Raw genomic sequence first — 27,709 nt, 5'->3', positions numbered from 1 at the left:
ATACAGCCCTAGTGTAGGCCTCATGATTATCCACGTCCCAGGGTTGGAGGTGGCATAAAGAAGTAAACAAGTTCAGCCAAGTTGCAGGATACAAAATGAACACGCAAAAATCAGTTGCATTTTTATACACTAGCAATGAACAATCCGAAAATGAACAATTCCACTTACAGTAGCATCAAAAAGAATGAAATACTTAGGAATAAGTTTAACCAATGAAGTGAATGACTTTTTACACTGAAAACTGAAAAAGTGCTGCAAGAATTTAAAGATACAAATGGAGAGCTACCCCATATTCATGGGAAGACTTAATAGTGTTAAAATGTCAAAATGCCAACACTACTCAAAGCAATCTACAGATTCAGTGAAGTTGCTATAAAACACCAACAGCATTTTTTTTTGCAGAAATACAAAATCCATCCTAAGATTCATGTAGAAATGTAAGGGATCCTGAATTGCCAAAGCACTCTAGAAAACAAAATTGTTTCCAATTTCCCTGACTTCCAAACTCACTACAAAGCCACAGCATGTATTACCGGCATTAAGGTCATACAGACGAAGAGACCAGAACTGACAGCCCAGAAATTAAACCCTTGCATCTTCGAAGATTTTTGGCAAGGTGCCACAACCACTTAGTGGGTAAAAGACAAAGTTTTCAACAAATGGTGCTGGGAAAATTGGATATCCATATACAAATGAATGAAGCTGGACCTTCTACCTCATACCATACACAAAATTAACTCAAAATTATTTAGACCTAAACACAGGAGCTAAAAACTGTATGACTTTGAATTAGTCAACGGTTTCTTTCGTTTTCCTTTTTTTAAAGATTTTGAGAGACAGAGCATGAGCAGGGGAGTGGCGGGAGGGGCAGAGGGAGAAGCAGTCTCCCCACTAAGCCAGGGCTTAATCTCAGGACCCTGGAATCATGACTGGAGCTGAAGGCAAACACTTAACTGACTGAGCCACCCGGGCGCCCCTGAATTTCTCAATGGTTTCTTAACACCACACCAAAAACACAAAAAGAGACTGAACTAAACCAAAGTTAAAAACATTTATGCAAACGGCACTACAAGTGAGTGAAAAGACAACACAAAAAATGCGCAGAAGTATTTGCAAATCATGTATCTGATAAGAGATTAATATCCAGAGTATATATATAAAGAACTACAACTTGGGGCACTGGGGTGGCTCAGTTCCGACTCTTGATTTCAGTTCAGGTCATGATCTCATGGTTGTGAGATGGAGCCCTGCATTGGGCTCTGTACTGAGCATGGAGCCTGCTTCGGATACTCTCTCTGTTTCTGCCCCCCCCCTGGCTTGTGCATGTGCTCTTCTCTCTGCAGAAGAGTGGAGTTTCAGTCTCTGATGGTAAGAGAGAAAGTCTCTGGTCTGGGCACCATCTGGCACAGCAGGCTGGGGCACCCAGCCAAAATCAGGGTCTATGGGGAAACTTCCCTGCTGATTGTTGAGATCCCCCAGCCTCCTTCCCTTGCCAGGCCCTAGGACACCGGGCGGGCAGCCTAGCTTGCCCCCTCCAGTTGGGAGGTCAAAGAGAATCCTTTTGGCAGCCCTCACCAGCTCAAGAGAAATCTGAAAGACCTCACATCTGAGTTTCCCCAAAGAAACAACCCATGCTGACCACACACTGACTGATGTCCACAGCCTCCGGTCACCCCAAAGCGGACAACCACACACTGACACTAAATCCGAGGAGGATCTCCCATGAGGGCCACTGACTACGTCTGAAGGAAAAAGTATATGCAGGGAGAAGAAAATAAAACTATCAATATCCTCAGGATGGATCTAAGAAACAAGAATAGGCCTCTTTACAAAAGTACAAAGAACAGGTGAGGGGAGAGGATGGGGGGATGTAGGGGGAGGGTGTGAGTTCAGTGAATAAAATAAAGCTGGAAAATTAAAAATATAGGTTGAACCATATGAAACTGCCCATGTTTTGACTGTTTTTGACCTACATAAACAACAGCAATAAAAACCGGGGCACCTGGGTGGCTCAGTCGATTAGGTGTCCGACTCTTGGTTTTGGCTCAGGTCATGATCTCAGGGTCGTGGGATCGAGCCCTGCATTGGGCTCACACTCAGTGGGGAGTCTGCTTGTCCCTCTCCCTCTGCTCCTCCCCCCACTTGCTCTCTTAAATAAAAAAAATCTTAAAAAAACAAAACACTGTATGAATTGTGTGATAAAGTAGAAGAAAATTCCCAAAAAAGCAAGAAAAAAGACACGATGGTGGAAAACAGGAGGAAAAAAAAAGGGTATCAGAGCACTAGTTAATACAGAGAAAACAGAAGAAAAGGAAATTAAGAAACAATTCAAGGAAATTTCCCAGAACTGAAGGACATTTGTTTCTAGATCGAAAAGGGCTCCCGAGTGTGCTGCATGAAAAGATTCAAACCAAGGCTCATCATCAAAAATTACAGAAAACTAGGGGCACCTAGGTGACTCAGTGGGTTAAGCCTCTGCCCTAGGTCATGATCCCAGAGTCCCTGGATGGAGCCCCACATTGGGCTACCTACTCAGTGAGGAGTCTGTTTTTCTCCCTCTCCCTCTGCCCCTACCCCTGCTCCTTCGCTCTCAAAATAAACAAAACCTTTTAAAAAAAATTACAGAAAAATAGAAACAACGAAAATATCCTAACAAACTTCCGAGTAGAGAAAATATTCACCGAAGGATGAAGTATCAAGTGGTTCTGGATTAGACTCTGGAAGGCAAAGAAAAAGGAGCAATGCCTTCCACTTTTTTTTTTTTAAAGCCATGAATTTTTTTTTTTTTTTTTACGTTTTTATTTATTCATTTGAGACACAAGAGATAGAGAGAGAGCATGAGCAGGGAGAGAGGCAGAGGGAGAAGCAGGCTCCCTGCTGAGCCAGGAGCCTGATGTGGGGCTCGATCCCAGAGCCCTGGGATCATGACCTGAGCGGAAGGCAGACGCTTAACCATCTGAGCCACCCAGGCGCCCCTGCCTTCCACTTTCTGAAACAACATGGTTCCTAGATCCAGCTAAGCTATCAATTAAATGTGAGGGAATAACATTTTGGACAAAAATGTGGGATCAAGGAAAGTGGGGACCCTACACAACACACAGACCAAGAAAATTTCTAGGATGGTAGTGGGAGACAGTCCCAGGCTGAACAGAAGGCAGGAGTCTGGGAGAAAGTCCAGAAAGGAGGGCTCCTGCAGAAACTGGTCGGGGCCAGAGGGATTTGTGTGGGGGCAGAACAGTGCTCGAGTCTGGTGCAGAGTCCGCTTAGAGACTAAGCAAAAAAGAGGCAATTATTGGGGGGTAGGAGGATGGGTTAGCCTGGTGATGGGTATTAAGGAGGGCACGTTCTGCATGGAGCACTGGGTGTTATGCGCAAACAATGAATCATGGATCACTACATCTAAAACTAATGATGTAATGTATGGTGATTAATATAATAAAAAAAAGGCAATTATTATTAACTCCAGGAAAAAAAAATTTGTGCGAGAAGGGAAATGTACTTACAGTACACTATTTAGCTCAACAGTGGACAGTACTTACGTGGCCATAAAAAGATAGAGACTTAACTGTGAATTAGAAAGATAAGGCAGGGAGAAGATGTAAGAATAGTAATCCTTGTGTTCTACACAGCAAGCTGGTAAATACAGCATGCCCGAGTGGAAAAAGAAAATCAAGAAATAGCAACATAGGCTTGCTGTGTGGAGTACAGACACTGGAAGAAAGACTTTAAGGCAGTTATGTGTGTATGGGGTGGGGGGGATCAGGGGAAGAGAAGGGAAGGGCCTGCCTTGTGCACCCAAATAAATATTCTGCGGTGAAATTCAGCCTGAATAACAAAAGCTGGACAACTGTGACTTCACTCTGTTACTACAGCAGATCCGCAAGTTCATGGATCCTGAAGCATGTCCACTGTCCTCTATTTTGTGCCACAGACTTAACTTTTATCATTAGTTATAATGATGGCAAGGGAAAACTCTGTAAAAAGAGACGACTCTCAAAGAGACTGGGTATAGAGGTCTGCCGCCACGGACGGCAGAGCCCTTCACCGGGACGCAGAGCTCCCTGTACGGAGACGAAGGGAGGGCCTTCGTGGAAAAACAAATGCAGAAGCGGGTTTCCACACGCGCAGGCACGGCATGGTCGGCACTGCAGGGGAGGAGGACTGATCCTGGGATCTCTGCCCCACGGCCGGGGGACTCCTAGTAGAGTCACCGCAATGCCCAGCCCCGCCCAGGCCCTTCTCCCCAGGGGGGAGCATCCGTGCAAGACCACGCGGGGAGCCAGGAGAGCTCTCTTCTCCGCCTCCACAGGGAGGGACAACCCTTGCCACCAAAACTCCCCAAGGAGGAGGAGGAATGGCTTCCTAGGTAGAGAACGGTCTCGTACCGCCAAACCTCCCCATTCCTCCTCAAGTGTGGCACAGTTGACAGGAACGTGTGTATCTACCAAGTATGAAGTGAAGGTGTCCTTTATTAGTTGCTAATTTCTGGAGGAAAAAAGTGTTTTTATAGGTCTTGTGTACATCTTACTTACACAATCTGACATCCTAAGCAATGAGACCAGATCTGGCTGAGCTGGGCGGAGGGGGGCCGCGCTCTCTGTCCAGCTTGCCATCAGTCACGGCCCAGGCCTCGCAAACCGACTCCAGCCCATCAGCAAGTAGAGTGAGGATCCTGCAGACGCAGAACCCCGGTGCCAGCTGCAGAGTTTTCTCCCCTCCGACAGGCCCCTGATAGCGGGGTCAGGGGCTGCACATAAGTGCGGACAATAGCAACAGAAACCAAGCCACTTCATCGGTCCAGCCTGCCCGGCCTCACCGCCTGCCGCTGCCCTGCTCCCCTCTGTGCAGCGCGAGCCAGTCGGTCTGCACCACCCGGGAGAAGCTCCTCAAGTCGGTATTTTGGGTCAGGAACCACGGCTCTGTGCTCTGGCTGCTACCAGCACCGTTTCTTGGCAGCGAGTATTAGCAATCCAGCAGTAACTGCTGCGTTTCATGTTTCTCCTCCGGCCTAGGCCGTCTGTCTGTGTTGTTACAGATCTGTCGTCACCCTAACACCAGGACCCTCTGAGAGCAGGCACACAAACTATTTCCCCACGAATGTGAAGGTCCCAGCCTGTCCCCCAGGGTCCCAGAAAGACCCTGCTGGGTGCCCCCGACTGACCTGATAGGTTGATTTCGGTTAAGGAGTCTCGGGTGGTGGTGCCCACAGCAGTGAGCAGGTTGATGGACTGGTCAGTAACATGGTTACAGTAACTAAGGTGGAGCTTGGAGAGCAGGGGCATGTGGCGTATGATGAGCCGCAGGGAGGCGTCCGTGATGTCCAGGCCTGCTAGACGCAGCTCCACAATGTTCCGGAGCTTGCTCCGATTGTCCATCTGACCTGAGGGGGCAGGAAGGAGGGAGGCAGCATGTCGACCTGACTGGGGAGATGTGGCCCCACTAACCTAACACTAGAAGGCCGACCAGCCACGTGTCACACTGGGGTTTCACTTGGCCATTGAGTATTTCCCCACATTAGTTCCTACATTTAAAAATCTAAAGATTCCACATCAAATCTCACACTTCTGCAGTCTTGAAAAATCCGAAACACAGCCCTCACTCTACCCAGCAGTACTCAGCCAGTTGGGGCAGGACAGCACGGCATCTCTGGATCACCACGCTTCTCTTGTGTAAGTGACAGGTGGGGAGCAATGACTCGCAACCCGGCCCAGGAAGGCTCCCTCTTGGGACCCCATCTCTAACTACACTGACCCCCGTGCTTATGGGGGCTTAAAGCCAACGAAAGATAGATGAACAGAGAAGCAGTCAGATGCACGCGAAGACCCCCCAGTGGAGTCTTGGCGTGCAAAGAAGCCTTTGCTCTCACGCATCGCTTCTACTCCTGCAAGTGCCCGAGAACACGTCAGCCGGGACAATCTCTGCACCTTCTGGGAAAGGGCTGAGACCAGAGGAGGCTTGAGAACACATGCACCAGGTGGGGCCTGTGATGAAAACCAGATCCAATGGCACAGCCTGGTCACACCGCCTCTAAGCTGACCCCCTTGGGCACGCCCTGGGCCTGGCCACTCACCTGGCCTGTTATCTGTGGGTGGGGACAGGAGATCCCGCATCTGGGCATCCTTTAGTCCTTCTACCCACTGGACATCCAGGGTCCGGAGCAACGGACAGCTAGAGCTACAGAGAGCTGAGACCGCGATCCATGAGCAGCCTGACAGCACCAAATCTCGGAGCCCTGGGGGACAGAGGTGGCAGGTCAGGAGATGCACCCTAGCCCCCACCACTGCACCTCTGGGGTCCCTGGCCCAGTGCTCACCAGGCAACCGGTTGATGAGCCAGCTCAGCTGTTTCTTGGAGATATTGGTCCAGCTGAGGTCCAGGGAGACAGGCTGCCGCCGGATGATGCCACTCAGCATCAGGGGTGTGATGGACTTGCAGTGGTTCAGATCGATGCGGGTCCATAACCGCTTATCGCAGCACCTGGGGGCCAGGCCCAGCAGAGGGGGCATCATCAAACTTGGGGGCTCTGGCTGTGGCAACTTCCCCACTACCAAGTTCGGGGGTGGGGGACTCCCTAACTCCACCCTCTGGATCCTTCGTTTAACGCCTGTCCTGCCCACACCTGGGCACCTTTGCTCTTGACTGCCACGGGCCCCCATGGGAGAAGCAAGTACCTGCTCTGCATTAAGTATTTACTGGGGGCTTTACTACACCCCCTACAGGCCACTTCTCACAACAGTGCTCTAGGCAGACATCGTATTATACTCTTTTACAGGTGAAGGTAAGTAACCTGGCAAAGGCCAGAAAGCTAGGAAATACCAAAGCTGAAGTTAAGATCAGTAACTGGAACCCTTGCTTTGAACCTGGGCTACCTCTTTAAGGACAAGGACTCCACCTGGTCCTTAGCTCAGCTTCCAAGGGCTGAATCAGGCAATCAACTAGGGTTCACCTCTTCTGACAAGACCAGCGTGACCAAATTGCTGTAGCCACCCGGAACTCTTTGAGAAGAATTAAGCTGGACTGAGCTTAGAAGGAAAGAAAGATCACCACGATGACTAAGGTGGGGACACGTACCCCGCATGTGCCATTCCCGGGCTAGTCTAAGCCTGAGCCTGGAGCCCAACACCGGGCCAGTCCCTCGCTGCCTCCCCATCCAAGCTCAGCCAGCGCCCCTCACCAGCGGTTCCAGGTCCTGCAGACCCGCATGCAGACACACAAGTCTTGGTGGCTGAGGTAGCTGAAGACGGCCATCCACACCTCCCTGTGCATCACATGGGCCGCCCCATCATCCAGGGGCAGCGAGTCAGGCGGGGGGCTGATGGGGGGTGGCCGAATCACGTGTCGCTCCATCTGGATGCACTTGGGCGGGGACACGGAGGGAGGGGGCCGGGAGATGACACGGGGTGGGCTGCGCAGGCCGGGCCCCAGCTGGTGCCGCAGCTCCCGAGGGGTGCCGGTGAGCCCCTTGCTGAAGCGGTGGGGGCGCTCGCAGAGGCCCAGGGGCCGCTTGGGCTCCTCGCTCTCACTCTCAGGCTCTGACTTGATGGGCTGGTGGTTCTCGTTGGCCAGGCTGTTCTCCGTCTTCTGGATCTCTTGGTTCAGCTCCTTGCTCAGCTCCTTGCTCAGCTCCTTGGTGGGAAGCCGCCTTTTCCTGCGTATCTTTACCTTTTTCTTCTCCTCGGGGCCCTCTGCCCCCTCCGTGCTGGGCCCAGCGGTAGGGGAACTGGAGCGGGAGTGGTCGCTTTCCCGGGCCTTGGGGGGCGCCTCGGGCAGGTCATCCTCCGGCTCCTGCTTGAAGCGCCGGAGAGGCTTGTTGGCAAGAGCCATCCGGTCCTCGGCGTTCTTCCAAGACCGCCGCTGAGGGAGGAGGGGGAGCGAGGGCAGCTAAGCCCCTAGGCTCAGGGCTGCACCCACCCAGGCCTCTCCACCCTCCCATGTGGGACCCACTGACCCAGGGGCAGGTGTGGGGGGGAGGGGAAGACAGGAGAATGGAAGACGGTACCTTTTTCCTGAAAAGCTTATCTTCTTTGCCAGGTTTTAGCTGTCACAGGAATAAAAGCATGCAGAGCTTGCTCCCAGGGTTCATGGGATTTGGTCCCCTCTACCCCCAACCCCACCACGAAACCACAGTCTCTGGAGTAGGGGCTGGAGGATCACCTTTCCCCCAAATCCCATCTCTACTGTGAGTGATAGACAGTGGGCCCTCCCTGCTGCTTTTAAGAGAAGTTGGAAGGGAGAAATGTGGTCGAACTGTTCCCACCCAACCGACCTCCCACCCTTGGACAAACCCTGAGATGTGCACTGGCCCACTGAGGTCAGACCTGGCCCTGGGAGCCAGTCCTGGAGGCAGGGCCTGCGGGGTTCCCAGCAGAGCCTTAATGGCTGGAGCTGGGAAGACAACCAGGCGCCCCCTCGTGGCCGACGCGGGAAAGGCCGGTGGGCGGAGCGGGGCCGCCAGGATCCTCCGAGGTTCCCAGATCCACAGGGCTTCCCCGCAGCAGCTTCAGCTTCCCAGGCTCCTCGCCAGAACCACGAGCCAGCGATCCGGGACTGGGGCCTGGGAAGCTGCGGCGGCTGCGGCAATGGGCTGGAGGACCCGGGGGGAAGGGGGGCGCGGGGGCGGCCCGGGAACTCGCGAGTCCCCAGGGCCTCGGGAGGGCGGGGCGACGTGGGAGCACCTGCTGCTGGAAGTAAGTGAGACTGGATCTCCACCAGGGGCTGAGGCTGCTGCCTAGAGGGGGCCTCGGCGAGAGGTGAGAGGAGGAACCGGGGGACGTTTGCAGCGTCGAGGCCTAAAGGGGTGGGAAGAGGAGTGACTTGCTGGTTTTCCCCTCCTTTCTTTTGGGCCGGGCTCTCAGGACTTATGTGACCTGCTCAGGGCAGCCAGAGGCCACGACCCCGAGTTCTCCCCGCTGCCCATCCCCGCCCCCGCCCGTGCGCCCCGCACACAGGACCAGCCAGGCCACCCCTCGCTGCCCAGCTCCTCCCAGTCCGTACTCGCTTGCGTCCACTCAGCTCTTGGGGCTTCTCGTATTTCCGCTTCCTCCTCAGGTGCACGTCGTCCGTCTTTCGGCGCAGGATGCCGTCCGGGGGCACCTTCTTGGGGTGTTCGTCTGACCTGCGCCGAGGCGCCTCCTCACACTCACTCCTTCGCTTGGCAGGCTCCTGCCCTTCCTTGTTGTCCCGGTTCATCTTCTGCTCCTTGAGCAGGGAGCCGGGCAGGTTGGAGGCATACTTAAAGCCAGGGCCACGCTTTTGCTTGTAGGCCAAAAAGAGAGAAGGAACAAACCAACTGTATATCTTTGGACTTGCCCCCCTCCCGGAACCCGCAGCACCCCACTGGCCGACAGCGCAGGGACAGGCTGCATCTGGCAAGGCCAAGGTCCGCCCCTCCCAGGCTGACCCCTGGGACTTGGAGGCCGGCACTCACTTTCCCGGTCTTGCCGGCGTGGTTACACTTTGGACACTCCCAGCAGTTTGGAAGCTCATCGTTGACCACGCCCTCTGACTCCTTAATCTGCAAAGGACACACGCCAGTCAGCAAGCAGGGAGGGGGCAGAAGATGCCACACCTGCGAGAACATCAACAGCCCCCTCCCAAATGTCATTTCCAGCCCACCCCTGACCGAAAGAAAACAAAGGTGCCTCAGACGGGTGGCTCTTGATTCTGGCCAGGGGTCAAATCCTAACTTCGCCTCTTACTAGTTCAGTGACCGTGGTGGGCAAATCGCTCCATTGCCGTGGGCCGGTGCCCTCGATCATGAAACGGAATGTACCTGTCTCACCACCGTTCTGCAACAGGTCAGGGAGATAACCTAGGTAAAGTGACTGGCTCAAGGCCTGGCACCCAGAAAGGACCCCACCAACTGTTCAGTCATGGAGCAACACTGTCCTGGGTGCTAAGTGTGAGCAGCTCCGAGGCGCTGTATCTGATCTGGGAGACTGAAGTCACCAGGCAAATAAACCATGAAGGTCTGACTTCCAAAGGCAGGGAGAAATCACAGTGCCTCTTCAGAGTGGGAGGTGTGTGCAGGAGGACGAGCCTCCAGACAAACCCCCACTACCACCACGGAGGAACGGAGACATTCCAGAGCGGAGTTAACATCTGGGGCAGGCCGACCTCAAGCTTGCTGAACACACAGATACACACAGGCTGACACCTGGGACGATGGGGAGGTGCCAGGCATGATGACATTCTCTGGGGACAGCCCAGAGCAGTCTCTTCCCTTCAGCGGTGGAACCTGTTGCCTAAGACAGGCGGGCACAGCACGGCGGTCCCTGTGAGAAGGCAGCCCTGCCCGGGCGCAGCAAGGGAGCAGGTGCTTGGCACACAGCAACTCTTGACGAAACCACCTGTTGTCACAGGCCCCGCCCTCCCCTGGCCCAGGCCTTGTTCTCCCAGAAGCCCGGAGCCAGGATTCCAGCAAGCCGCACAACCACCCAGTCTCTCCCTCTGGTCTGGGTGCAAGACCCTGGGAACTGTCTGTGGTTCTGAGGTATCGGGAGGTGGGGGGTGTGTGTTCATTCCCTCGAAGACACGGGGGGAGGTCTGAACTCCTCCAGACTCTTCTTGGCCTCAGCTCATCATCTGACACACACAGCCCCGCAGACGTGGAGGTCGTCCGGGGAAGGAAGCTCACCGGGCCCCCCAGCATCAGCACCACCGGAGGCCCTCCGTGGGCGTGCGGAGGCGCCCGGCCGGAGCCCCCGGGACTGCTCACCTTAAGGCATCCAGGGTGGATGATTTCATTGCAGATGGAGCACTCCATGAGCATGAGGTTAAACTTTCCCTCTTCCTCTTCCACCGTGTCTTCCTTCCCTGCCTCGCCACACACCAGGCACACGGCGGTGTGGGGCAGCACTGGCTGAAGGGCCGGAGAGAGCACAGCCGCGTCAGCAGGGGCCGGGACGGCGGGGAGCAGTCCAGGCCCGCGGGCAGCAGAGACCCGGCCCAAGCCCTGCCCGCCGCTCATCCACGCGCTCATTCCCGTATTCGGCCGCTCCCGTCTCTGCGGGCCAGGTACTCAGTGCCCGGCACAGCCCCGAACAAGACAAACGGAAATCTCTGCCACCCTGAGCCTACATGTCAGCGGAGGGAGGCAGACAAACGGAGAACAGCAGCATGTGTTGTGACAAGGGACATGGAGAAAAATACAGCGAGGCGGCCCAGGGGTGAGGGGGGCAGGGGGGCTCCCTGGAAACACGGAGGCCAGGGCCAGCGTCACCTGGAGGACGGGGCGGGGCGTGACCTGCGCCCAGGCCCGAGGGGGGGCCGAGGCCACACGTCACCGGCGCGATCACCGCACCGTCCCCGCCACCTTTCCAGGGAGGTCCGCGGGGTCAAAACCATCGTCAGAGGAACACTAAGATGTTATCTGCCCTTTCCAACTATGTTGACATTTGCTCTGGTGAGGGAAACTCTGGCTCTCGCCAGGACGCATGGAGTTAGTCACCGCCACACACTTACTACAAAGATGGCCAGGTTTCACGGAAGAAGGGCTCTGACGGGGCAGAGAAAGCTCCTCGACCCCTGAGTACGTAACCTCTTCTAGGAAAGTATTTACTGTTATTGGAGTACGTATCTTTGTAGGGCTGGGCACGACAGAACAGGCGGGACACGCACAGAGCACTAATGCGGTGCGCTGGGGGCCGGCGCTTATCTCTAGGAAAGGCACTCGTGACCACGCTGTGACTGCACTTGGCCATTTTCTCCACAGAACATCATTCTACTTGACAGAATGACTGATGAAAAAAAAAAAAGAGTACTGGCCGATTTCTCAAAGATGAAATGAGCTGGTCACTTCCAGAAAAACAAATTCATAGCATTTGTTACAAAGGATAAAATTCACATTTTAAAACAAAAATTAGAATTTTGGAAAACTTACATCAGCCACCATGAACCGGACAGACTTAGTTCTAAGGAGACTGGTGGTGGTGTTAACAAATGTGATTACTTTTTTTTTCTTTTACATTGTATAACACTGTGTGCCCATATTTGGAAAATCTGTATAACTCAGTGAGCCAGTGTTTCCCAAATAACCAATGGACGATGTTGTAACATCATGCATGAGCAAATGAGCTGTTCCGGGGGCAAGAAAGACTAATGAATTTTAATGTAACAGTATGAAAACTTCACTGATACAGTTTCAGATTCCACATTGCAACTAACCTTTAAGAAACTACCACCTGTTGAGTTCCAGCAGAGTATCAGAGATATCCACCACTACCCACCACCACCTGAAAAGACTATGAAAATACCCGCCTCCCCTTTGCAACTACAGATCTGTGTGAGGCCACATTTTCCTCACATAGTTCCTCCAAAACAATGTATTACGACAGAATGAACACAGACACATATGTGAAAATGCAGGTCTTGTCTAATGAACCAAACATAAAAGAAGAGATATACAAAAACATAAAACAATGCCATTCTTCCTAATCATTTTTGTAAAAAATGTTATTTATGTTAACATGTAGTTAAGTCTGTTCTTTTCAAATAAATTCAAAGTTTTTTTTAAACTTCTCCGTTTTAATCCTGAATACAGTAATAATAATAACCCACATCAACAAAGCTCTTCGGGGTCCTCATAATTTTCAAGAGTTCCCAAGACCACAACGTTGAGGTACTGGGCTACAAACATTGAGGTACTGCGGGAGGGTCAGCACATAGACTCTCCCCTTATACACACCCACGTCCCAGTACCTGGGATCTAGAGGAAACACACAGTCAATTTTTATTACACTGAATTAGAAGAGCTTCAAATAAGCCGGGATATATGCTCCACTAAATGAAAAGTCTATAAGATGGCACAAACATTTGAGTTCAAATAAATAGAACATTGAAGGCAAAAGAGCCATCATTTGTTCAACAAATACTTAATAAACATCTGCTAAAGCCTGAAGCGAGCAACCAAAAGGGGAACAGTAACGAGGAAGGCAGCTGCTTCCTCGAGCTGTCTGGGAGACAGAACACGCTGAAATCCTAGGAAAACATGGGAAAGTGCCATGGGAAGCAGCAAGCGGCTGATTTCAGGACTCCCAGGACGGGGAATTTGGGCTCCTACAGGTAGAGAAGTGGGGAGCAGGAAAAGCAAAAGAGACCTCCAACCCACATGAAAGGGGACAGAGAAGAAAGAGCAAGAGCATTCGGCAACAGGGGGGCAGGCCTGGCCAGCCGGGGCGGGGGATGCAGCGAGCCCAAAGCTGGAGGTACTGGGTGGGGAACACCTGGTGGCCAGAAGATGGTGTGTGATGGGGTGGGCAAGGCTAGGGGACTGATTCTGGAATCAGCAGGTAGAACACAGGCAAAGCCACCACAGAGACTTGGGAGGGGACCCCAGGCCCAAGCCAGCAGGGAGATGGAGCTGGACAGTGTGAAGGGATGAAACCTCGCAAGGAGGAGCAAAGGGAAGGCTGGTCATGGGGAGAGACTCTGGCACATCAAGAGAGAAGGGCCTGGAAAGGGAAGAGAGGTGGCTTGCAAGTGTCAGAGGTGGGTAAAGCACGGCAGGAAGAGCCCCAACAAAGTGGAAAGGTTGGAAGAAGAGTAAGAAGGATGCCAAGAGTCAGGCCAAGACTACATTTACTATTAGTTCCAGAAGACCCGTCAGGTTGGAGAAAGACACAAAAGTAAGGTTTCCTTCAACACTCACTGTGCCAGGCACTGGGCTAGGCACCAGAGCGGAGACAGGTCCCGTAACTGGGCCTCGAACACGGGCGGGGCAAGGCTGAAGAGACAGTGCTGGGTCACGGCCCACATGCCGAGTTTTAGGCGACACTGTTCTCAAAACCAATAGTCCTACAGATAACCTCTCTTAAATCCTGACAGAATGCAACAGGTCACATGGACCCTCACTCCAGAAAAATGTATATATAGGCACGCACAGAGACAAAAAGCTGTATTTAATTTCAAGGGGACTCCCAAATTTCCTGAAATCCACTGAAATGACCTGGGTACAGGTAACAAAAACACAAGAAATGAAACAAAAACTCTACGGCAAAGGAAACGATCCACAGAGTGAAAAGGCAACCTATGGAATGGGAGCCAATATTCAGAAACCCTGTATGTGATGAGGGGTTAATATGCAGAATACATGAGGAACCCCAACTCAACAACAAAAACACAAACAATCCAATTTAAAAATGGACAAAGGACTTAAACAGACATTTCTCCAAAGAAGCCACGGCCAACACACACATGAAAAGATGCTCAACATCCCCAATCATCAGGGAAATGCAGGTCAAAACCATTCGGGTAACCATGACCAGAACAACAGTAAATCCCAAGTGTTGGTGAGGATGTAGAGAAAACGGAACCCTTGAGTGCTGCTGGAGGGGAACGTAAGGTGGAGCAGCCTCTATGGAGAACAATATAGTGGTCCCCAAAACAATTAAAAATAGAGCTACTAGGGCGCCGGGGGGGGGGGTTCAGTTGGGTTAAGCATCTGACTCTTGATTTTGGCTCGGGTCATGATCTCAGAATCATGAGATCAAGCCCCAGGATGGGCTCCATGCCTATCATGGAGCATGCTTGAGATTCTCTCTCTCTCCCTTCCCCTCTGCCCGTCCCCCCACTCATGCGCGCATATGCACGTGCATTCTGTCTCGCTCAAATAAATAAATAAAATCTTAAAAAAAAAAAAAAGCTGCCGTATGTTCGAACAACCCTACTTCTGGGTATATATCCGAAAGAATTCAAAACAGGATCTCAATGAGATACTGTTCACAGCAGCATTATTCACAAGAGCCAAGAGGTGGAAGCTACTTAAACGTCCATCAACAGAGGAACAAGTAAAGAAAATGCAGCATATACAAACGGTGGAGTATTATTCAGTCTTTAAAAAGAAGGAAATCCTGACTGGTACAGTTGGTAGAGGATGCAATCTTGATCTTGGGATCGTGAGTTCAAGCCCCATGTTGGGCACAGAGTTCACGTATTTAAAAAAAAAAAAAAAAAAAGGAAATCCTGATCCATGCTACAATACAGATGAACCTTGAGAACATTATGCTCAGTGAAGTAAGCCGGTCGCAGAAGGAGAAACACCACTTATATGAGGTATCTAAAGCAGTCACACTCAGAAAGTAGGAAGGTGGCTGCCAGGGACTGGGGGAGGGGAAACGGAGTTGTTCGATGGATATAGGGTTTCCATTTGGCAAGATGAAAAGGTTCCAGAGATCAGCTTGCACAACAATTGAGAATATAGGTAATATGACTGCACTGGATACTTAAAAATGGTTAAAATGGTAAATTCTGTTCTGTGTTTTTGACCATAGTAAAAAAGAAAACAAAAAACCCATAAAACTAAAAAACACGCACAGTACGTGTGGAGGGAGAAGGGGAAGGTGCCCCTGGGCTCGGAGGGACAGCCACAGCCAGAGAGAAAGGCGTACCCGATGCCAGGCTGGGCCTTCGGAGCTCACCCAGGAATCCTGTCCCTCCTGCTGAGCCTGCTTTCCCACAGGAGCAGGGAGATCATGGAGGCCCGGGGAGCAGCACCCTGCGGAAGGCAGAGCGTGTGTATGTGCTGGAGGTCCTGGATGCACGGACAGACCCCGGGACCATGCCAAGTTGCCAGAGTCTGTGTCCACTGCCCTGTCCTGGAGCAAGGCTGGGGGCAGTGGGACAGTCTGCTGGAGGGGCCAAGCTCTGCAGCAGCCCAGCTCCTAGGCACCATAAATCAGTCCTCTTTATCTGGGGCAGCCCCCTCAGGAGGGGCACTGACCTTTCGCCTAGACCTCTGACTTTGAAGGCAGGACAGGAAGGAAGGGAGGGCCTAGAACCGTCATGAACCGGACCATAAATGTTGGCAATGGGGTCACAGACAGGACAGGCTGACATCTTTAATGGCAGAGACTTCAAAGTACTCCGTCATCTAGGGAAGGAAGTTCTAAGACCAGCAGCCTATGAAGAAAAAGGAGCCTAGCACGGTTAAGTCTGCCCCCCAGTCCGGCAATGTGGAATCTGAAACAGCAGTGGTCTGAGCCCCCTTTCTTCCCACAGGGAGCACCTTTTAGGGGTTTCCGCAACTGGAACATTCTCTTTAAGGGAGAGACCACACCAAGGAGCAGAACAGGCCAGGGAGGTGGGGTCTGGATGCAGAGGAGGGCCAGGGTGCTCCCGGGGGGAGGCGGGGCTGCGCCCGCGGCTCCGCCCCCAGGGGCATCCCTGGAGAGACTGCGCCGCACTCACCGCGATGCACTGCCTCATGATGCAGCTCTGCTTCATCCGCCCGGGGCCCCCGAACTTCTTCATGTCCTTGCAGAAGTGGCACTCTCCACACTCGGTCCGCAGGCAGGCCTCGCACTTGCGGCATCGCGTCCGGCGCCGGCGAGCTCCCGCCGTCGTCCGGTTGGCAGCCAACTTCACGGCCGCGGCCGGGCCCAGCTTCCCCTTGGGCCGACCTACCGCCCGGTTCTGCAGGAGAGCACACAGGACCGGTGAGATGGGCCACAGGGCCGGGTGTCTGGGGCTGATGTGTTCCGGTCCCAACCTCAGGACCTCGGATGGCGGACCTTATTTAGAAACAGGGCCTTGGGGCGCCTGGGTGGCTCAGTCAGTTAAGCGGCTGCCTCCGGCTCAGGTCATGATCCTGGGGTCCTGGGATCGAGTCCCATATCGGGCTCCCCGCTCAGCGGGGAGCCTGCTTCTCCCTCTCCCTGCCTCTCTGCCTACTTGGGCTTCTCTCTGCCAAATAAATAAAAAATCTTAAAAAAAAAAAAAAAGAAAAGAAACAGGGCCTTTACAGAGGTGATCCAATTAAAATAAGGTCATTAGGGTGGGCCCTAATCCAATAGGGCTGGCGTCCTTAGGAAAGGGGCGGTTTGGACACAGGCACAGAGGGAGTGCGTGTGGAGACACAGGAAGGAGATGGCCATGTGACTGGAAGTGTCTATAAGCCAAGGAAGCCGGCAGCCCCCAGAGGCTAGAAGAGACAAGGCAGGATCCTCCCCTAGAGTCTTCAGAGCGAGCATGGTCCTGTCAGCACCTTGATTTCAGACTTCTGGCTTCCGAACTGAGAGAGAATAAGTTTATGTTGTTTTAAGCGCTCCCGTTTTGGGTACTTCGTTATGGCAGCTACAGAAAGTGAACAGAGGCCACCCTGCTTCTGAGAGCACGTCCTGGTTCAAGACCCTTCCGTGGCCGCTGCATCTCAAGCACAGGCCCCTGCCTGCCTCCGGCCAGGTTCTGCTTCCCCCGAGAGGCCGCACACGGCCACACGGAAGGCCTCTGTCCCCTCGGCCAGAAACACAAACCCCCTCCCTACTCCAGTTGGCTAAGACCTACTCATTCTGCAGGTCCCAGTCTACACACTGCTTTCTTCTGACAGCCCTCCCTGTCCTGTGTTCGGGGCGCCTTCTACGGCCTGTGTTCTCAGGGACCTTCCCTTTGAGACACAGAGCTCAGGAAGGCAGTTATCACGAGTGTCTTGTCACCACTGTCCTTTGACAAGATGGCCTAGCACACAAGGATGTGCTCAGTAAACCGAACAAAGCCTGGTAGAATGAGACAGTAACCCTAAGGAGGCTTGACTTCTGAGTTCTTCTCTAAACGGGCTCCCTGCGACTCAGAAGAAAACAGAGAAACAGCCCACGGCAACTTCTTTCAAGATACATCTCCAAAAGCTAGTGAAACAAAAGAAAAGAGAGAAACAGAGATGAACAGAAGAGCGGTACAGAAATGCCGAACAGTGAACCAGCCAGCCACAGGGCCTGCTCAGAGTCCTGCTGTCCAGGAGGGCAGCCTCAGAGCCCCTTGCCAACCAGGATCCGTCGGGGAGCTCCCAGGCCAGCTGCCAGAGGACACCGTCTGCTGAGGGTCCCCTGCACACCTGGCACCGGAAGTGGGAGGGGCTGGGACGGTAGTGTGTGCTGTCTGAAGCACCTTTCCAAATAGCAGGAGTCTGCTGAAAAATGGTTCGTCAGTCAGGGAGACAACTCCTTACCCCAAAACTATCTGATCGAATTGGCATCTAATGCTTACAAGAGCCCCTTCGCGACCAATTAATCTCAAGTCCAGTCCTAGCCTTTTAATTTTACTTGCTTGCCACACCTGGATCCCTAACAAAAGCCCCTCCTCTTGTCAGCTCCCGGGCCCAGAAGTGTGGTTACTATGTATCACAACAGTGCAAAGGGTCCTCCTTCCAGAGACCCCTCCCCACAACACCACAGGGGCTATCTAGAAACCTATAACCACATCAGGAAGAAACTCAGTCCACCTTTCTCTGTGAATAAAGCCTCACCATCATCCATTTCTTCCGCAGAGCAGTGGTCCCTGAAGAGAGCTGAAAATCTCACACTCCCCCCTCAACCCCCTTTGGTACTGACACCTTGGATCCTTCCCTCCAATTTATTTTCCTAGCAGCCTGCAACATTCAAGGGAGCCCTGCTACTCTGGATCTTTATCCCACTCAACTTGTACTGAACTCCAGAGGAAAGGGAGACACGAGACATGGCTCCAGTGGCCCATCCGTCCTCACCGACCCCAGCCTGCTCCCACAGAGCCACTCCACACTCAGTCAGGCCCCCCTCAGCTAGCCCGGCCAGCGGCCCTGTCACCACTGGGCCTATACGCCACCAGCTGTGTCGGGGAAGGGGCGGCTCCCATGCACGCTGCTCTGTCTTCCAGCAGTGAAGGTCCTGCGGCCCCCCTTGTCACACACGGGAGGAGCTCAGCAGCCCTAACACCGGAAGAGGGACAAATCGGCCTACACATCACACGCGTCCATTCAAGTCAGGTACTGCTGCCAGAGGAGTAGTTTAAAAAAAAAAAAAAAAGAGGTTTCAGAGCCTTTGGAGTTAGAGAATGATACACAGGGGCCACGGACCTGAACACTAAGCAGCTGACCAAAGAGCAGCAAGTGTGCCAGGCGGAAGCAGCCATAAGGATGGTGACAGCAGTGACAGCGGATATTTGCTGAATGCCTGCTACTGTGATCATTTTACGTATGATAAGACCTTATTTTCCCAACAAGAAGCCCATGACAGATGCCACTTCTCAGACGAGGAGACTGGAGGGAGAGGCAAAGTAACTTGCCCATGGTGACGGAGGCAGCAGAGGATGAGTACACACCCAAACTGAACACCATAAACCAGAGCCGACGAGCAGGGTGAGTCCACTGGAGGGGAGCACACACCCCTGGAATGGGCCCACGGCTAGTGCCTTCACACCCACAGTAGGGCAGGTGCCGAAAAGACATACGGAGAAGCACATCCACTTCCAGAGAAACCGACACCAAGAAGGCTTTTCCCTCTCTTCACAGCACGCAAGAATCAGAGGTCCCACCCCTATAAAGAATGCATGTCCTGGAAGCAGCTCACTCCTCTAAGCCCCGAAACACAGTCAACAAGGTGGAGGATTCTGAGCCTCAAGTCGGGCACAGAGAGGACAGTGCAGTCCAACATCCAAGGACAAATGGGGTGAAGGGCTCAAACTCTGACCCCCAGAGCAGGAGAGTCTAAGGACTAGCTGCTTTGGTGAAGGACTGAAAAAAAATTCCCAGAGTCCAAACATGGCTCTCTCCTCCCACTCAGGAACGTCAGGTATAAACAGCCACTGGGCGCCTCTGGCGTTACTGGCCGCGAGGACAGCGTCTCTCTGAAGTGACACGCTGGGCCGATCCAGCCAGTGTCACAGAGCTCAAATGTGACTGTGAAACAAGCCTACCTTCCAGTGCTTTCCAAAGCACATTCCCATCCAGAGAAGCACTTTTCCAACCCATGGAAAAAACAAATCCTCCTGGATCCTGATGGCAGCTGAGACATCCTGGAAAATGACAGAGCAAATGACAGACAATGTCCTGGAAGAGGTGTGAGGAGGCCCTGTTTTCCGAAGACCTCGACTTAGGCGGTCTCAGCCGGCTGCCAAGTCAAGCCAGCAAAGCTGCTGCTGCCTACAGCCTCATGACCAGCTTCTGTGGGAAGTGGGCGCCAGCTGGCTTGTCAGGAGTCAGTCGAGCAACACTTGAAATGCTGGAGCCTAAGACAGACCACCCAGAAAATCAACAGGTGAGAAAGACATTGGAGGGTCTCCATGAAGGAAGGTAAACAAGCCAAAGCCCTGTCATTCTGGCGTGAAGCTTCTGTCCTAATCTCTTCTGTGTGATATCTAAAGGTTCATCGCCCAATTCTAAATTCCACTCTATCCTACCTTTGCCTCTATTTGTTCAAGTAACCCAGAATGCATCTTTGTTAATTTCAGCACGAACTGGTCTTCTCAGCAAAAGGCAATGATGGCATCCACTGACTTTCCCCTACAAACCAGTCTCCTCAATCCCAAGGCCTCTTGTTGATTTTATCAGCCCAGCTCCACCTGCTAAGGAAATCTGCAGCCCCCATGACCCCACACACAAATCATAGCATTCCAACACCTCTTCTCCACCAGCTACTCCTAAGCATCTTCCTTAAAGGGAACATCAGTACAGCAGTTCTTTCATTCGTTCCACAAATATTTACAGAGCCCCTCCTATCCATCAGATCCTGTCTTCCTGAATATTCATGGGCAGAACCTCTTCAATCCCTCATCACTAAAACTCTGGGATTAAAATTACTTGGAGTAACCTAAATTAATGAAAAGACATCCCATGTTCATGGATTCAAAGACAATATTGTCAGGATGGCAATACTCCCCAAAGTGATCAACAGATTCAAAGCAATCCTTATCCAAGCCCCAGCCGGTTGATCCTAAAATTCATGTGGAAATGCCAGGGACCTGGAAAGGCCACAATGATCTTGAAAATGAAGAATAAAGTTGGAGGATTAATACTTCCTGATTTCAAAGCTTAACTACAAAGCTACAGTAAACAAGACCACGTGGTGCTGGCATAAAGACATACGGATCAATGGAACTGAGAGTCCAGAAATAAAACCTTATAATACTTATGACCGAACAATTTTCAATGACCAAGTGATTTTCAACAAGTGTGTCAGCACAGTTTAGTGGGGGGAAGAATAGTCTTTTCAACAAATGGTGGAGGGACATGCAAAAAGAATGAAGTTGGACCCCTACCTCACACTATCTGCAAAAATTACCTCAAACATGGATCAAAGCCCTATATGTAAGAGCTAAAGCTGTAAAACTCTTAGAAGAAAACTGAAGGGTAAATCTTCATGACCTTGAATTAGGCAATGATGTCTTGGATATGACACCAAAAGCACAGGCAGCAACAACAACAACAAAACAGATAAACGACTTCAAAACTAAAAACTTTTGTGCTTATTGAGCCACAATCAGGTGAAAAAGCCCAGAGAATGGGAGAACATATTGCAAACAATACCTCTAGTAAGGGACTAGTACCTAGAACACATAAAGTATTCTAACAGCTCAACAATAAAAAGACAAACATCCCAATTTGAAAATGGGCCAAGAATTTAAATAGGAATTTCTTCAAAAACACATATATAGGGAAGCCTGGGTGGCTTAGTCGGTTAAGCTTCCGACTCTTGATTTCAGCTCAGGTCTTGATCTCAGGGTTGTGAGACTGAGCCTTGGGGCAGGCTTCAGGCTGGGCATGGAGCCTGCTTAAGATTCCCTCTCTTCCTCTGCCCTCCCCCCACCATGCTCTCTCTCGAAAACAAAAGAAAACCTAAAAAACCCATATATACAAATGGGGAATAAGCACATGAAAACATGTTCAACATCACTAGCCAACAGAGCACGTAATCTGCACTGGAGACTCATTCATTAATGAGTCACACATTCACCCACCTGCCTACCCAAGTGTTTTTTGGCTGAGAACTATTACCAGATTCAGTGCTAGGTGCTGGGACTAGAGATGAGTAAGTTGTGTTCCACACTCTCAAAGGCATTACAGTCCAGGGCAGGGAGAAAGAAAGACAACCATGTAAATACAACGCAATGTGACAGTGATGATGATAATATTAAAAGTAACTAATCACTCTTTTCAATATTTGCCATCAGTAATCTATGAGATAGAAATTATCATCTCCATTCAGAAGTGAGGAAACTGAGGCACAGCAGAGTTAAGTCATCTGCCTAACGTCATATGGCCAATGAACGAGAAGCCGCGCTAGGAGGAGTCCGGGCAGGAGCTCTAAAGTCTGGATCCTGAAGTGCTGACCCAGAAGAAATGCCTCATCTCACTAGGAAGGGAGGTTGGGAAGAGGGTCACAGACACAGGAGGTGGTGACTCAGGGAGAACAGGCCTCTGCATTGGGATAGAGGTGGGGGAGAGAGTAGATATTCTAGGCAGAGAAGGAAAAGTAATAAGATAGAGATGTGAAACTACACGGCACATTCAGTAGCCTGATATGGCTACTGGAAAACAGCCTTGAGATGGCAGGAGCCTAATCCTGCAGGGCCTCATAGGCCACAGAGAAATGGTGTCCCCTATAAGAGCCGCTAAAGGACTTTACATTCAGGAGCAACACCATCACATCGTGGCAAGTGCATGAATATTTTTTTGGGTGGTAAGCAAGATGAAAGGCAGGGAGAAGAGATTAGGATACTACAGTAGCCCAGGCTGAAGATGAGGAAGGCATGAACAGAAGCCACACACGGGTTGACAAAGAGGGGACGATTCAGGAGATGTTTTAGAAGCAGACCCATGAGGCTGCCTAAACATGGAGTTAAGCAGGCAGGAAGAGTCCTGAAAAGCTCTGAGGTTTCTGGCTTGAGCAACAGGAGAACAAGGGGCTTAGGAAGGGAGGAGAGATGAGGGACTCCATCATGGACACGCAGACTCTGAGGGGCCAACGGGACACTCGAGGAAGGTGGCCAGCAGGCAGGGGGGATCAGAGTCGATACACAACTGGAGTCAGCATCACATACTGTTAAACTAGTTAAGTCCACAGGTTGTCCAGGGAGAAAAGACAGAGTGAAAAGAGGGTCCTGGACACTGCATTCAAGACTACAAACATGCAAGGGCCAGTGTGAAAGACCAACCTGTGGAGGAACGGCCAGAAAGGCGGCTGTGTCATCACTGAACCAGGGAAAAGTTCCAAGAAGGGATGACTGTCAAGAGGAGTCAGGGAGAAAAAGTGAAACGTGGCTGTGTGTTTTTACAGTTAGGACAGTTCTGTGCTTCCCAGCAAGCTCTTCCCAACAGCAGCATATTGACACTTAGCCCCACCAGGTGTAGCCACAGCCCCCCAAACAGTACGGAATTCGTTTGTCACGCTAATGTTGTATTCTTCTGCATAACACAGATTCATCTCAACATACGTCTGTTCCCAAATCTTCGTCTGTTCCCAAATCTTCGTCTATAATGGACATTCCAGGAAAAGCTCGATTTTAGCAGCATTGTGGGGGTCCCTTAACACACACCTGTAGACTCCACGGAGGACTCCGGTTTCTTTATATACTAAGGGTAAGGAGCAAGAGAATAAAAACACAAGAGCTACCAGAAACCCAGGGGATGAGAGGACCTCTGGAGAATTTGAGGAAAGCTAAGGATTTTTTCCTAGAAAAATGCACACAAAGTCACAAACCTCTGCATAAAATTTCAGGGAGGTTCAGAGATCCCGTTCTTAAAATTTCACTAAGAAGCTATAATGAGTAACACATTATTTATGGCTGCATAAACTTCTGAGAGATTTTCCTCTTCATAATTTTCTGTTATTTTTTTTTTAAAGATAACAATCACTTTTATTTATTTATTTTTTTTAAGAAGGCTCCACACCCAGCATGGAGCCCAACACAGGGCTGAGCTGATATCGAGAGTCAGATGCTTAACCAACTAAGCCACCCAGGTGTTCCAACAATCACTTTTAGTTTAAAATAAGGAACAAAGCTTTTTTCACTTCAAGGGTCAAAAACAAAACAAAACAAAACAACAAGATGGAACAAGAATTCTCATTAACAGCCTTTCTTTAAGGGGCATCTCCTCAAACTGAAAACAGCTAAAGAATTTTCTGACACATTCTGCACTGGAGAAGCAAATGCAGTCCGTGGGAGAAGGCCCAGCCAAGAGTGACCACTGGCAAAGGGCATGCAAGCGGTGTCCTCCCACCCACCATCACCCCCTCGCTCCTGTCCCACACTGGGAGCAGGGGAAACGTAGGCTGCTATGGGAACGAGTGGGGCAGACAGGCCTAAGGAAGCCTGATGCCACCCAGGTGGGGACAAGAGACATGCACAGAATTTCAAGATGGAACAGGCAAAATTCTGATGATGAGGGGTGGTAGTGAGGGGCTAGGCACAGCTGCTGGGGGTAACTGGGCAATAGTAACTTCCCAACAGGGCCTCCACTGGTCTCTTCACACGGCAGGTGGTGAGTATGCCAGCGTGCCCATACTCCAGGACTTCCACCCTTCCCTGAAGGACATTTTACAGAAGAGTGGGGTCTAGAGCCCAGAGACTCACTCTCCTGTAGAAGACACAAAAGCTTTTGAGATCCTTAGAGGAAGCCACTGTTCTCAGGCCCAAGAAATCCCGAGGCTGGGAAAACTAGTGAGGAAGGCGAGGCGAGGAGCCCTGAGCCACAGCCTGGAGCTTCCGCAACTGCAGGGTCCTTCGCTGACAACCATGCTCTCTGCTGGGAATATGGGGAAAACCTGCTGCCCATTGACCTGGCTTAGGGGTCACCTCAATACACCTGAGTGGAACAAATCATCTTAAAGTGAACCTTGAGAACTCTGCTGACAGCTCCAGAAGAGCCACACAGGGCTGACTGATGTGTGGAGGAGGAAAGTAATCTGGCTACTGGGAGTACAGGTCCTCTCTTGATGGAAGTCTCTCTCAGGAGTGGCAGACCTGAAAAGTGTTTTTTAGCCCAGAGACATATGAAGTCTTGTCTCATACACTGTCAAAGATTGTATCTACCATAGGCCACAGGGTGTGGCCAAATTAAAAAACCAAAACAAAGCAGGTAACAGGAACCTCTATCCTGAAACACCAAAGCAGAGTCAATGCTGAATACAAGTGTCATCTTATGAATGAGCAGATGCAGAAAGGCTAAACTGTTGGTAGGGATTAGGTAGATCCAAACTCAACTGAAAATTTTTCAAACCAAGATTTGGCATGAGCCAAGAAGCAAGAACTGAGAACCATTCCCACACTGTGCTACCGACTTGATAAAAGTTCCAAGACAAAACCACCTGGGTTGTCTGTCTCTGGGTTAATCCAATCGGTAAAACCAGCGAGATTCAGGAACACCGTAAGGTGCATGTGCCCGAAAAATATCCAGCAAAACTCAGAAAATAAAATGTAACTAAACAATAAAATTTAACTCGTTCGATAAAACCACCTAATGGTATGGGTGATACAACTTAAGTGCAGCATATACAGCGCTTCCTCGATCACCCCTAATGGAAGGGACAAACGTTCCTACATCTCGGCCCGAACATTCCCAAACATCTTTATTCCACTGAGAAAATGCACCCAGGATTATAAATAAGCATCGTATTCACCTGGTCCCATGCCCACATGATAACTCAACCCCCCCCATGCTTAATTCCTCGGACAAGTCAACCTAGCCCGTGTCCTGTTGCAAATATTGTGCACATTATACTCCGTAAATCCTCAACTTTCTTCCCCCGCTTCCTAAACACGAATCTTCCCGGAGTAAATTCACGCCGTAAACACACCCAGGGCTTTGTTTTATACACAGATTTCTCCCCCCAGGTCCCAAGAGAGGTTGCTTTCCCTTCTAAATCCAACTGAGGCCAAATACTGCCATCTGGGGTCACGGCTTCCTCCCGCCCCGCCGCGGCGGAGCGCACTCGCCGGGTTCCGGATTCCCCGCGCCGGCCCGAGGCTCGCGCCCCTTCCTGTCTCCGTCTGCCCACGGCAGGCGGTGGGCGCGCGGCGCCCAGACAAAAGCTCGGGCCGTCGGGCCCACGGGCCCCGGGCCGCGGCGTCCTCCAGCCTAGAGGCCGAGGGTCCCGCTGCAACTTTGCAAACAGAAAGGAGGGAGGCGCCGGCGGCCGCAGGTCCGGGTGCGCCCGGGGCGGCCGGCACGCGCGTGGGCCGCGGGCGAGGGCGCGAGGGGAGGGCGCGGCGCGCCCTGGCCGCCAGCGGTGGCGCCCGCAACTTGCCCGCGGGCCACGGCCCGCGCCCGGCGGGGCCCGCCCGACGGCGAGGCCCACATTGTCCCCGCGGCACCGCCGGCCACCCTCGCGCACCGCCGCTCGCACACGCCCCCTGCCCGGGCCGGCTGCGGGGCCTGCCGCGCTCCTCCACGCCCCACTCGGGCCCGGCCCTGGCGGCCCCGCCGGCGGCGGCTGCAAAACTTTCTCCTCATCGCGGCGGCGGCGGCGGCGTCGCGGCCGCCCCGGGAGCGTCGGTCGGCCGGTCGGGAGGTCGGCGGGCGGGTGGGCGGCGGGTCCCTCCCTCAGCCCCACCCCGGGCCGCCGACCTGGTCCGGCTCCGATTCATAGTCGTCGTCCTCGGCGCTCACGGACATGGCCATGGCTCATGGTGGGCCCAGGCTCGCGCGCGCTGACATGGCTGGAGCGGCGCCGCCGCCGCCGCCCGCCCGGAGCAGGCTCGGCTCGCCCTGGCTCGGGCTCGGGCTCGGGCTCGGGCTCGGGCGCCTGCTGCCGCGAGGAGGGAGCCGCGCCGCGCGCCTCGCACGCCCGCGCGGGAGGGGGCGGGGAGGGGCCGGCGGGGGGAGGGCCGGGGCGCTCATGCATATGCATGAAGCGAGCCAGGAAGGGGCTGGCCCCCCGGGCCGGCGGGCCAATGGCGCGGCCGCGGCGCTCGGGCCGCACACAAAGGGAGCCCGGCCTGCGGTGACATGGGGGCGGGCCGCTGAGGGCGGCCCCTCGCAGCCGGGGCGCGGGGACCGGGACTGCGTGGGGGCGTGCTCCACGGCCCGCCCGGCCCGCGCGCCGCGGGATGCACATGGGGTGGCTGCACGCCGCCGCCGCTCTAACAGGAAATGCACGCCCGACCTGGGGTGGGGTCTTTTGTGTGGTCCTGCGGGGCGTCTCACGGGAGCCCCGGGGCGCACAGGCCACGGGGGGCGGCCTGCACGCGACGCCAGGCAAGAGTCCCTGTGCACCCGGCAGCGGGCACACGGGCTCCCGGGTTTGCACATGCTCTGGCACCAGGACCTGATGCCTGCGAACCCGGGAGTCCTGTACCCGGAGCTTGCAGGCCCGCCGCCTGGCTAAGGTCCGGGGGCCCAGTTCCCCCGGAAGCGGGCAGTTGGGCTGGGCAGGTCCCCTGACGCTGCCCTCTCTGCCCTCAGGTTTGTCTTAGCAGATCGAGAGGGAGTCAGCGTGAAACGTGCGGTGGTGCTGGTGGGAGTTCCCATAGAGCTGCCTGACTTGGAGGTTACCTGAGAGAATGCACTCTGCCCCGGGGTGGGTGCCCCACCCTCTTGGACAGGAACCCTCCTTCCGGTGGTGCGGTGGAGGCGATGTGCGCTGGAGGCGATCTCAGAAGGGGTAGAGAGCTACAGGCCTGAACCCAGTTCTCCTAGGAGATTGGCAGCGCCCCGAAGCTGGCCCAGAAGGTGTGGGTTTCTAAATTCTTTAAACTGTAAAGGTTCCTCTTAATCCTTAATCCAAAAGCAGCCCACTCCTGCAGAAAACTGTTACTGGAAATCCAGATTGAGATTCATTATTTAAAAAAAAAAAAAAAAGTCTATGGGGACTTATGCCACAGCCCTTATTCTGAAGGAGGAGATCTGACCATTAGCTAGAGTGATCAATACGACCATCAAAACCCCAGCTAAACTCAAGACAAGGAGTGGGATTACTTAGCTGGGTAGCGGGCACACGTATCATCTAACTAGGAATGTTCAATATGA

The 27,709-nt window shown here is 52.7% G+C and overlaps 1 protein-coding gene across 7 annotated transcripts in view; it reads right to left on the bottom strand.

Annotated features, from left to right (window-relative positions):
• Window positions 1-27,709, bottom strand: part of KDM2B (lysine demethylase 2B) — a 118,049-nt gene that overhangs the window by 2,205 nt on the left and 88,135 nt on the right. For 5 of the 7 annotated variants that reach the window (XM_035016957.1, XM_035016958.1, XM_035016955.1 and 2 more), the window contains 10 exons: window positions 16,186-16,410; window positions 10,718-10,861; window positions 9,428-9,514; window positions 8,995-9,264; window positions 8,676-8,789; window positions 8,000-8,038; window positions 7,175-7,854; window positions 6,314-6,477; window positions 6,071-6,232; window positions 5,162-5,380 (listed from right to left, as the gene is read on the bottom strand). In XM_035016957.1, coding sequence (XP_034872848.1) covers window positions 5,162-5,380; window positions 6,071-6,232; window positions 6,314-6,477; window positions 7,175-7,854; window positions 8,000-8,038; window positions 8,676-8,789; window positions 8,995-9,264; window positions 9,428-9,514; window positions 10,718-10,861; window positions 16,186-16,410 — 2,104 coding nt within the window. Of the gene's footprint in view, window positions 1-5,161; window positions 5,381-6,070; window positions 6,233-6,313; window positions 6,478-7,005; window positions 7,855-7,999; window positions 8,039-8,675; window positions 8,790-8,994; window positions 9,265-9,427; window positions 9,515-10,717; window positions 10,862-16,185; window positions 16,411-27,709 lie in introns of those variants that run through there. The other 2 variants (XM_035016956.1, XM_035016961.1) reach the window with 2 other exon arrangements.

Source organism: Mirounga leonina, unplaced genomic scaffold (genome assembly GCF_011800145.1).
Source record: "Mirounga leonina isolate KUSES-001 unplaced genomic scaffold, KU_Mleo_1.0 Mir_171, whole genome shotgun sequence".
Lineage (NCBI taxonomy): Eukaryota > Metazoa > Chordata > Mammalia > Carnivora > Phocidae > Mirounga > Mirounga leonina.
The sequence above is the reverse complement of the archived record's forward strand: the minus strand, read 5'-3'. Positions and strand labels throughout refer to the sequence as shown.